Genomic DNA, 12,375 nt, shown 5'->3' on the forward strand with positions numbered 1-12,375 from the left:
AAAACTATTTTGTTAAAGACCTAGAGTTTCTCTATCATCCTTTATTAAATGTGTTTTTATATCTATTTATAGAAACATTAGGACTAAAATCCAACTAGGACAATCAGATCATTCCATTAAATAACCAAAAAAAAAATCAGATCATTCCATCAAAACGATGTGCAAGGAAGCAAGAAACATTATCTGATGAAAATGAATACACAACAAGTCAGAAATAAGAGAAAATGAGTAATGTACAGATGATGATAAGGAGGACGAAGGTTGCTGTTATAATTATCTTTCAACATTCACTAATTACTGTTAATCCTCTGGCAAACTAATTAGGTGCAATGCCAAAAAAATCCAAATTAAGCTTATGATAAATCAGAATAACTATATATGACATTTCATTTTAAAAAAAAATATTAATTTGTTTATTATATAACCGTCTGTGGTATTTTTAGAATCTAGGTAATTTGTTTACGTTTTCTGATAAGAAGTTAATTAGTTTATAGTTTCATTGTTTGTTATATATGGAACAAAGAAAGACATGTCCAAGCAACTTGTTCTACAATCAGAAAAATGGGCAATTCTTTTCTGATTGCAGATACAAGTTCTCTAGTTATCGGTCTTTTGTTAATCCTGAACGGAGTGTTTATCTCTGCGGCAAAACACTATGGCTTGAACAAGGTATGTTGCGTTTTTCATCTTTGAGTAGTATTGAGGCTATAACTGGCATACATATGAAGTATGTTTTCTTTTTTCGATAATCGGCTCCAGATTCACATTGTACACTTGGGAGCAAAGCAACACGATACCCCTGAGCTGGTTACTAAGTCACATTACCAAATTCTTGAACCACTTCTTGGAAGGTACATATATTACAATGTTGATGCTATTGAAATATTGAGAATCCTTATGAGAGTATATGTGTTTTCTTCTTTTATATTTTGTGACATAGCAAAGAAGCAGCCAAGAATTCTTTAGTATACAATTACAAGCATGGCTTTTCCGGCTTTGCAGCAAAACTTACCGCCTCTCAAGCAAAGAATCTTTCAGGTACTTCAGTTTTCATTCTGTCCAATTAAACTCGTAAGACATTATGAAATCATGGTCTGATTTGTTTCGTAACAGCGCATCCCGAGGTTCTTCGTGTTGTACCAAGTCGAGTAATGAGGTTGAAAACAACAAGAACATTTGATTACTTGGGACTTTTGCCTACTTCTCCAAAAAGTCTTCTACATAAAACCAAGATGGGAAGTGAAGCTATTATTGGGGTCATAGACTCAGGGATATGGCCAGAGTCACAGTCATTCAATGACACAGGTCTAGGACCGATCCCGAAGCGTTGGAAGGGAAAATGTTTGTCTGGAAATGGATTTGACGCCAAAAAACATTGCAACAAAAAACTTATAGGGGCCGAGTACTTGACCGTAGGTCTTATGGAAATGACGGATGGGATATATGACTATCCTTCACTAGGTGAGTCTATGTCCCCTAGAGATCATGTAGGCCATGGGACACACGTGGCTGCAATTGCTGCTGGTTCTTTTGTGGCTAATGCAAACTATAAAGGACTAGCTGGAGGAACCGCTAGAGGCGCGGCTCCTCATGCACGTATAGCTATGTACAAGGTATGTTGGAGGGAAGTTGGATGTATAACAGCTGATCTACTCAAAGCAATTGATCATAGTATACGCGATGGTGTTGATGTTATATCCATTTCAATTGGTACTGACGCGCCAGCAAGTTTTGATATTGATCAAAGTGACATTGGTTTTGGTTCATTCCACGCCGTGATGAAAGGCATTCCCGTTGTTGCTTCTGCTGGAAACGAAGGACCTAACGCTCAAACCGTCGATAATGTTGCTCCATGGATCATAACCGTCGCCGCTACATCCCTAGACCGTTCTTTCCCGATACCGATAACTCTTGGAAACAATCTAACTATTCTCGTATGATCGAACCTTTTTGATTCTTTTTTTTTTATGATTAAGCAAGAAGTGCCAGAAATGTGATTCGATGTTCTTTCTGATTATTTTCAGGGTGAAGGTTTAAACACATTCCCAGAAGTTGGATTTACTAATCTTATATTATCAGATGAAATGTTGAGCAGATCTATCGAACAGGGGAAAACTCAAGGGACCATTGTCCTTGCGTTTACGGCAAACGATGAGATGATAAGAAAGGCGAATAGCATAACCAATGCTGGATGTGCTGGTATAATCTATGCACAATCTGTGATTGATCCTACGGTTTGTAGTAGCGTTGATGTTCCTTGCGCCGTGGTAGATTATGAATATGGAACCGACATCTTATACTACATGCAGACCACAGTGTAACAAATCTTCACCAACTTTGTTTAGTTATCATAACTTTCTTGTTTTTTGTTTTTTCCTAACACATGAGAACATTTTGATTTCGCAGAGTGCCTAAAGCAAAACTAAGCCCTTCCAAGACACTCATTGGCCGACCTATTGCTTCTAGAGTGCCTCGTTTCTCTTGTAGAGGACCTAATTCAGTTTCACCAGCAATTCTTAAGGTTTGTTTAGTATTTATTATTATTTTCCTATTTTTTTTTATTTTTTTTTTTTAACACATTGATCCAAGTGTTAATGAAATTTGGGACTTTGTTGTGTAATAATACAGCCAGACATAGCAGCACCGGGTGTTAATGTTCTTTCTGCAGTATCTGGTGTGTATAAGTTCATGTCGGGAACATCAATGGCGACTCCTGCTGTGTCGGGAATCGTTGGATTACTAAGACAAACACACCCTCACTGGTCTCCAGCTGCAATCCGATCCGCTCTTGTCACAACAGGTTCTTGCTTTTATTAATTATGGAACAATTTGTTATGGTTTTGATTAGGGCTTGGTTCTTAATCAAATATACTGTATCTTTTATTTTTCAAAATTAAGTTCCGAAGTTTTATCCTCTCTTTTCGGTTTAAATTTGGTTTTTGTTTTGGTTCTTCAATTAGAGAAAAAGTATAACCATTCTAACCAACTGTACTAAGACTCTCAATTCATTTTTGTCCTTTAAATGGAGCTTTATGGTTCGGTTTATTCAGATTAAGTTGAAAAAATAAAATAAAAGGCTCTAAACATCTTTACTTACTGTATGTTTCCTTTATTTGAATTGAAGCATGGAAGACCGATCCATCTGGAGAGCCAATATTTTCAGAGGGATCAACACGTAAACTTGCTGACCCATTTGACTATGGAGGTGGTTTGATCAACCCAGAGAAAGTAACACACCCGGGCCTCATCTACGACATGGGTATCGATGACTATCTTCATTACCTTTGTTCTGCCGAATACGATGATGATTCCATTTCAAAACTACTTGGTAAAACTTACAATTGCACTTCGCCAAAGCCATCGATGCTCGACTTCAACTTGCCTTCCATTACAATCCCAAGTCTCACTGGAGAGGTCACTGTGACAAGAACCGTGAGAAATGTTGGACCGGCCCGTTCAGTCTACAGACCAGTGATTGAGTCTCCTCTTGGTATCGAGCTTGATGTGAAACCGAAGACTCTTGTGTTTGGTTCCAACATAACAAAGATTACTTTTAGTGTGAGAGTGAAATCGAGTCATAGAGTTAACACTGATTTTTATTTTGGGAGCTTGTGTTGGACCGATGGAGTTCATAATGTCACTATTCCTGTTTCCGTGAGAACAAAGTTCATGAGGAACTATGTTTGATCATTGTTCACGTGTAATATTAGTTTTTTTTTTTTTAATTTGGTAATGAAACTCATTTTTTATCTTTAAGATTTATCGTTGGATAAAATCAGATAATTTGGTTTCCACATATATCAAAACGTTTCAAGCTTTTGATTTGTGTGCAAAAGCTAGTTTCCATTTAAGAGATCAATGGATTACAAGACTTGAAATTTAGCAAACTCAAAGTTGTACAGAATAGCTAAAACATTTGAAAACGTATCATAAGGATATATAGGATAATCCGACGGCAACACGATGAGATCTCGGAGACAAAATTTGTGAGACAAATTGTGACATGCGAGCCAAAAGTAAGTTAGAACCACATCCACGAGCGCATAGTGAAGTGAGAGATTGCCACTGTCGAAAGACATTTTGAAGTTATAGATGAATCCAAAACCCTGAAATGTTTTCGGCATTGAAGTTGTGAAACCGACTAATTTCCCTAACCGTCTTACTATACTTTGTGTAGAGTGTCTTGTGCCGGAGAAACTTTAGAGAATCGGCGGAGACACACACTAAAGTTGATGAGTTTGAATGTTTGATCTCTCAATAGAACAACAATTTGACCTAAGTGATACAAGAATCAAACAATGTTACACAACATCGTATGACATATTCTTAATCTTTATGTCGTCTAAGTTAATGTTTTGGTGAGGTAATATCTAACTTACAAAATTTTATGTAATTCTATTTCTCTTGGGGATTAATCCCCATCCATAAACCTTAACATACGTTTTCCTAAATTCTACAAGAAATAAATTACGGAACCAAACAAAATAAAATAATAGAAAAGAAAAACAATTAAGGACTGATTTTAAGTTTCAATTTTCAAAATAGGTACTTTTCGTGTAAAGATCTTGGTAACTCCGACTATGCATAAGATTTGGAGAAAAAATGTTTATAGGTCTATTTGTAGATTTTTTCTTACATGGATTCTATGTTTTAACATATTCACAAAAAAAAAAAATGAGTTGTATAAGTTTTTGTTGTTACAACTTTTGATTCATATCTTACTTTGTTTTGTTGAAATGTCAAATTTATTGCTTAACAACAGAAATAAGTTCATATAGAAATGGGGAAAATGAATTGAATGAAATTAATAACTTTCAATCTGAACCGTTGAATTATTCAATCCCTAGATGTCTTGAAGCTACCCTCAAAGTTATGTGATGACATGAACTCGCGATCTCTCTTTGACTCCATGATCCAAATCGCGTCTAAAACAAAGAACATCACGAAAAAACAGATAACTCTTAGCATATTAACTCAAATCAAAATCCAAAAAGTGCTACATCTAGGTCTAAGTCTTACCTACAACTCCATAAAATTTCTTTACCAAAAAATGAAAAAAAGAAAAAATCAGCTTGTACATATTTAAACATAATTTAAAGAATTATTTATATTTATTTATTGAAAAATCTTATAAATATCATTTTAACAAAAACATTCTATTACCCATCCTTGTTTCTTTTAAACATCAAAACGATGGTGTTTCTTACGACTAAAAGACGGATGGCCCAATTGTGAGCGGTACAAGAATTTTTCTAGGGTGTACTTCAAATGGGAGCCACCGGCTTACCAGAGTTTGGTTGGGTTTTTGGATTTTGTTCTTTTGGTCTTTTACAGACGCACGAGAGAGAATCTCAGACTTTAAACAGAAGCAAAGAAAAGTGGACGAAGTGGCCCTTTCCGACAAAAACGTTTCGCGTCCGGTCCTCTCTTCTACTCATTCCAAGTGTCGATTGGCCAGTAGTCCAGCATGAGCTACTTAATTTTGTTTTGCCAACGAGCTAACTTTATTAGAACTACATAATGCAGCACTTTGACTTAAAAATTTAGTATTAATGATTATAAAATATCATACTGAGAACTTTGCAACTTTTGTTTATTGGAAAAAGGATTGTAATCTTGCTAATGGAGTATTATTTTCTCCTCTATCTAGCTGATGTAGAAATTAGATCACTTTTCTATAACTAAATAATTAATGGATTTTCAACAGAGATTCTCAACATGAGTAAACTATTTTTTTTTTTTTTATGAATAAAATATAAAATTTATTCGAAAAAAAACTTTTTTACATCAAGTGCAACGTTTGTTTAGAAATTTGTTATACAAGTCAGAAGATAAAAAAAAAACCCTAAGCTTTTGCAATTATCTCGAGGCAAACCAAGCTTGCATACATCCATCATATCTTCGGTCACCTTGTTCACGGATCAAGGATAGCCAGTTTCGGACTTGTTTGTTGTCTGGTCATTTGCGCCGGTGGTAAAAGAGTTTCTCCATGCCTCCTGTTGTTACGCTCCTTCCATATAGAGTAGATTGCAAGCTGGAAAGCATACCTTGTTACTATAGAGTAAACTATTTTTTTACTATTTAAAGTATTTATAAAAATTGAATATGTTTACTATTTAAAGTATTTAAGGTAGCTAGTCAAATAAGATTAAAATCTCAAAAAAAAGAAAAGGATTGAGCTCATAGTCCCGTTTATATTTAAAGTTTGGTAAAAAAGTATTTTTAAAAAATGATTGTTGATTTGGAAAGCCAAAGTGACACGAAATAAGAAAAATATTAAAAAAAAAAAAAGTGTTACAAAAATCATTAAATATGTGATATTGTAAATAAATTTTATTTTGTCAACACTATAGATTATACTCAATTTAAAAGATCATATTTAACTAATATGAATCAAACATATATATATTTTTTTTTAAAAGAACTCTTTAATACCATTGTGTCACAAGAAACATAATAAAATTTGAGTTACGCTAGAAGCCTAGAATACATATGGATTTCTTCAGTTCATCAAATATTTTGTGGTCATTTTTCAGTTTTGAAGTGTTCATAACGAATTTTCGGATTCTACCAGAAATTGAATTTGTTCGGTTGTGATGGATTGTTACTGGTGCGTGGGATGGACAATTCAGCCACACTGAAGAGAGAATCAAAATAAGATCCTTCTAATAAGTGGTGAAAGAGTAGCTCCTTCTGTCTTGTTCCGTGTATGTTTTCCCTTTTATATAAACATACTCAGGATTGCCTCCCGAAAAAACAAAAATTGATTTATCCTCCTGAGAAAGAACAGAATGGAACAATGTGACTGTATAGGTATGGTAGCTATAGAATCACTCCAAAGAAAAACCATTTTTACATTCGTTTGTCACATAAATTCAACCATCACTAAAAGCTTTAATATATTAAGTTATTGAACACATATATTTTATATACACACACACATAACAGTATATGTATTTAAGATAACAAGAAAATAATAAAGAAATGAAGCTTTATTATCATATCCATGGAATTTAAAATTAAAAACATGGCCCAACAAAAAAAAAGAACGGGAAAAATGGACCACCCGTGTGTGAACCAGATATGAAAAGTCTGAATTATAAAATCTTAGTGCTCAAACTTTATCCTTACATTCTTTTTGCTCTCTTTATAGATAACCTATAGAGACATACACACATACATACATCAGTATGCATATATATAGGTGGTTGCAAGGCTTACCCAAATCTCTCTTCAACTTGCCATAACATTTACTCTCTTTGGACAAAGACACAGACAGAGAGATAGATAAAAACAGAGAATTGTCATAGAACCAATTCAGAGAGAACGAGAGAGAGAGAGAGAGAAATGGGGAGACAACCATGCTGTGACAAAGTAGGGTTGAAGAAAGGACCATGGACTGCAGAAGAGGATAGGAAGCTCATAAACTTCATCCTTACCAATGGACAATGTTGTTGGAGAGCTGTTCCTAAGCTTTCTGGTCTTCTTAGGTGTGGCAAGAGTTGCAGACTTCGTTGGACTAACTATCTTAGACCAGACCTTAAGAGAGGTCTTCTCTCTGATTACGAAGAGAAGATGGTCATTGATCTCCATTCCCAGCTTGGAAACAGGTTAACAAACGTTTCTTACTTGTGCTTTAAGTTTCGATATGTTCTGTTTTTGAGATTTTGTTTTTTGTATGTAAAGGTGGTCAAAGATAGCTTCTCATTTACCAGGAAGAACAGACAACGAAATCAAGAATCATTGGAACACTCACATCAAGAAGAAGTTGAGGAAAATGGGGATTGATCCTCTTACACATAAACCACTCTCTATCGTCGAAAAAGAAGACGAAGAACCCTTAAAGAAGCTACAGAATAATACAGTTCCTTTTCAAGAAACAATGGAGCGTCCTTTAGAGAACAACATCAAGAACATATCAAGACTTGAAGAGTCTTTAGGTGATGATCAATTCATGGAGATAAATCTTGAGTATGGTGTCGAAGATGTCCCTCTTATTGAAACAGAGTCTTTAGACCTTATCTGCAGCAATTCAACAATGTCTTCATCCACGTCCACATCTTCGCATTCTTCTAATGATTCGAGTTTCTTGAAGGATTTGCAGTTCCCGGAGTTCGAGTGGTCCGACTATGGTAATAGTAATAATGATAATAATAATGGTGTGGACAACATTATAGAGAACAATATGATGAGCCTGTGGGAAATTAGTGACTTTAGCAGTTTGGATTTGCTGCTTAATGATGAGAGTTCTTCCACTTTTGGGTTGTTTTGAATTCATTCTTAAGAATATGGTTTCTTTTGTAAAAGAATGGAAACTATGGGGTGGGGGAAACAGAAAAACCTAAATACCCTTCGTTACTCTAGTTTTTGAGGGATTTGAGAGAACGTTTTTTTACTTGTGAGAAATTTAGAAACAAAAATAAAGTTTATTTATTTTGTACAGACAAAAAGAGTTAAGAGAGAAATGTGTCTTTGGTCCATTTCTTTTTTTGCTTTGTATATTGGGTTCCATACTTCCTCGTGTTCAGGCTAACTATCACTTGAAAATAGAAATAAGACACTTGTAGTTTCATCTATCATACTTTTTTAGGCATATAAGTCTTGCGTAATATAATAAGAATATCACAAATTTCAAAAAGTATGATGGTACATGTATGTTAACTATACAAGCTAATACATTTACCTACTTATATTACCATAATACATTTACTTTTGCCTCTATAGTTAAACAGGTTCTCTATAGGAAAACTTCAAATTGATCTATCTATTAAAAGGTAATGCTAACACCATGTAACAAAATTATGAATTTTCACAATTAAACAAAAAAGAAGGATGAGGTCCACATAATTAATTTTAGGTGAGAGAAATGAGGTGTAACGATCTGCTTAGACTATGACTTTCCTGAAAGTCTTGAAGATTACAATGCCACAAAATATGTGGTCTGAGTAAGATGTCAACTTAAGATTTTAAAATTTTATTAAAATAATTTAATTTTTTATAAGAAAAATTATATATTATATGTCTTTGGTCGTTTTATATGTTAAATTGTTACCACACCGGGTCAAACAATCGCAAAAGTATTTGTTTTTAACCTTGTCAATAATTTGTACCAAAACCTGAACTTTGGCTTTGGAAAAAGATAGTGAGGGATTAAACTTAGGAATTAAATTACCCTAAATGATATGACGAATATTTCACTCAAAACATTAAACCACATTATGTTTTCCATAAGATATTAATATAAATACATCATATATTTCAGACAAGAATTCAAAATACAGAATGTTTTTTTTATTAGTATGTGTTCTTTCTCTGTGCTTTTTACGCCGAAGAAAAAATATACACTACTTCTCTTACCAAATTATGAGTCAATATTTTGAGAATGATAACAATAATGTTATACATTGCATAAACCAGTAATTAAATAACTCTACCATAGATTTTATTTGTAAGTTTTATTTCTTTTGGGTTGGCTCCTCTGTGATTTTGATATCGCCTAAGAAATATTTGATTAGAATGATAAAATAATGAATATATGTTTTAAGAAAATGAATATGATTGATGAAAGGTTATTGAAGCATTTGTAAGAAATAAAATAAGGTAGCTCATATATATCGTTGTCTTTGTCTTCACTTAGAAAAATCTAAATCTTGTTTTCACTTGTAATCTAAAACCGTAGAATACGAGTAACAATGACTTCTTCCTAACCAAAATTCATATACGTTTCTTTATTTGTTTTTTGGTCCTAAATTTTGACTTTGGACATAAGCGATTCTTTAGAAATTTATACGCATGGATCATCGTTGGGCACATTTTACTATTCAAATGAAAATGATGGAACCTTTAAAAATGGATTAAGTTAACGAGAAAAGTCGAAATGGAAATGAAATGGAAATGGATTTTAACAAAACAAAAAGGTTGAAATGGATTAAGTTTGACATTTGTATGACCATAAATACAGAACGATCGAACTCATGGTTAAGATACGAAATAAGAATTATAGAGATAGGAATATATATATATATATATGTATATAAACTAATTAAGAATATAGACATATCTAACTAGTCACATAGTCATAATAGTGTAAAGTTACATAAGCTTAATAAGAATAAGAGGGAAATGAAATCCTTTTTCTTTTAGTTTCCATAAGCTTAATAAGATCAAGAAAGTACTCTCAACCATAAATGGTTTTATTTTATTTTAATACAAACTAATGCTTTTTAATTTTAGGTAAGAGGATTTTGATTTATACATAAAAGTTATATTTTAAAACATCACTTAAGCAAAACAATAGCTGTGAATTATTTATTAAGCTTAAGTAGAAACCTTAATTTTATTTAGTATATGAATTAATAACCATATAATGCCGATTTATTTAAAACAAATTACGGATGTTAATATCATAAATAAATTATACATTTATCACACATGTTAAGCAAATAACATGAATTTTACACATATTAAAAAGTAAAATCAAATGTAACATTAGTTTACATGACTTTTTTTTTTTTTGTTAATTGGATATTATTAATCACGTTATTTTACATGATATCATGTTATGTTTTTGAATCACAACAAAAATCACTTATATATTGTATTTTTTTTTAATAAACCATAGAAGATCCAAACCTTCAACCCATAATTTTTCCAAGTAACTGAATTCAGTTTATTCCTGCCTATGTGATCTATCATACTCACCATATTATTATTTTTTAAGATATAGTCGTATAGTGTTTTAAAGAATTTCTGAGAATAAACTAGACATGTCGAATGTTTATAAGGATTATGAGTGGATGTCTCATTATGAATAGATAGAAGACCATAAAAAGCCTTCATTGACACCGAATTTCTGAATTAAATGTCTTGACAGAAAACACACATGTCTACATCATTTGGGTGTATTACTCAGTCTCATCGTCATGCTGATCTAATAATTTGATTATTTTAGAGTAAAAGAATCGAAGATAGTAATGTTGTTTTTTTAGGTCAAACTTGATGTGATTTTTAGAAATATATTTCCTTTTCTATCAAGCACTTTGTCCTATAAGAACCGCGTCATCATAAAACAGTCAAAACTAATTGATGACGGTATAGTTTATAGTGATATATGTATTATTGTGGATATGACTTTCTTTTAGTTTTGAATGTGATTTGGTAGATCCTTTTCGTTTAGTGGATGATATTTGATACTTGATTAGTATGATAGAAAGTCACTAAAAATGAGCTTTGAGAATGTTGAAACCTAATTGGTGGAGAGAATTAACAGCAATAAGTTTAAGTGATCCAATTGTTCACATATAATTGGAAAAAGAAAAAGGTCTAAATAAAATAAAATCAAAAGTGAGTGGTTGGTAGAAAAAGCTACGCAGGAGTTTGTGTTTGTGTGGAATAATAGAGCTCGGCCCATAAGTTAATCATGAAACGAGAGGACTCTCATTCTTCTCTTAGTTTTTTTTATCATATACTTCAATAAAATAAATATTTTAAAAAATTATATAAACGGTTAGTAACATAAAACGATTATAATGGAAAAATAAATGATAAATGTTAGAAATATAGTAATCAATGTATTTTTGATCGTGTGGCAAAATGTTAACAATCACATTCATAGGCCATAGCATTTGATATTTGATTTAATAAAATTGGGTGAGTTGAATAAGCAAACGCCAATATGTAAAACTTGCTTGTGGTAGAGTTATTATTACAGCCGATTCACTATTCTAAAAAGTTCATAAGATTTGTCAATTAGCCTTCGTGATTACTTAGAATTTACTTTCCTTGTTTTTCGTCTTCATTGCTATTATTAGATTGAACAATTCTCAAATTACTATATAATCGTTTCGTCAGTTAATAGTAAATTAGTAACAACTCTCAAACCAACCTTAAGAATCATTATCTTATTTTATCGAGGGAATATTACACAAAATGTCCTTTTTGCAATACCATTTTTCGTTTTTGCTCTTTTCTCAACATTCTTTCAATTTTGCCTTTTTCCATTTATGAAAACGAAACATTTGGAGTTTTTTTTTTTGTGAAACATATACTTCATAACGAAAATTATACCCTACAAAAAACTTGAATCTTATAAACTCAAGTATAATGTGTTAAATCGTCTTTTAGGATAGAAAAACCTCTAATTTTATCAGTTGCAACCTAAATCGCCAATATGCTGGCAAAAAACTATGTCTCTTTGTATTAAACCCAAATTATTAATCGTAGTACTTTGTTTCACCAAAAAAAACGATATTAGAAAAGGACAAAAACAACAACAAAAATTAGAAAAAGGAATTTTTTTTACAAATATCCCATAAATAAAGGTCATACGTTGTAATTAACTCTATCTACTATCGAATAACTCTCATTTCTAAATAT

The 12,375-nt window shown here is 32.3% G+C and overlaps 2 protein-coding genes and 1 long non-coding RNA gene across 3 annotated transcripts; 2 read left to right on the forward strand and 1 right to left on the reverse strand.

Moving 5' to 3' along the window:
• Window positions 1–561: 561 nt before the first annotated feature.
• On the forward strand, window positions 562–3,687 carry AT1G66220 (Subtilase family protein; the record flags this gene model as incomplete). The annotated part of the gene is made up of 8 exons (NM_105293.1): window positions 562–669; window positions 760–851; window positions 941–1,038; window positions 1,114–1,934; window positions 2,025–2,317; window positions 2,407–2,521; window positions 2,629–2,800; window positions 3,125–3,687. 8 exons carry the CDS (start codon window positions 562–564, stop codon window positions 3,685–3,687), a joined length of 2,262 nt encoding a protein of 753 aa, NP_564869.1.
• Window positions 3,688–5,184: 1,497 nt separating this feature from the next.
• Window positions 5,185–5,432, reverse strand: AT1G08817. The gene has a single exon (NR_139504.1). It is a non-coding gene; the product is annotated as an other RNA (long non-coding RNA).
• Window positions 5,433–7,146: 1,714 nt separating this feature from the next.
• Window positions 7,147–8,606, forward strand: MYB20 (myb domain protein 20). Its single transcript, NM_105294.3, has 2 exons — window positions 7,147–7,610; window positions 7,687–8,606. Exons 1-2 carry the CDS (start codon window positions 7,348–7,350, stop codon window positions 8,270–8,272), a joined length of 849 nt encoding a protein of 282 aa, NP_176797.1. The 5' UTR covers window positions 7,147–7,347; the 3' UTR covers window positions 8,273–8,606.
• Window positions 8,607–12,375: the final 3,769 nt, after the last annotated feature.

Source organism: Arabidopsis thaliana (genome assembly GCF_000001735.4).
Source record: "Arabidopsis thaliana chromosome 1 sequence".
Taxonomy (NCBI): Eukaryota; Viridiplantae; Streptophyta; class Magnoliopsida; order Brassicales; family Brassicaceae; genus Arabidopsis; species Arabidopsis thaliana.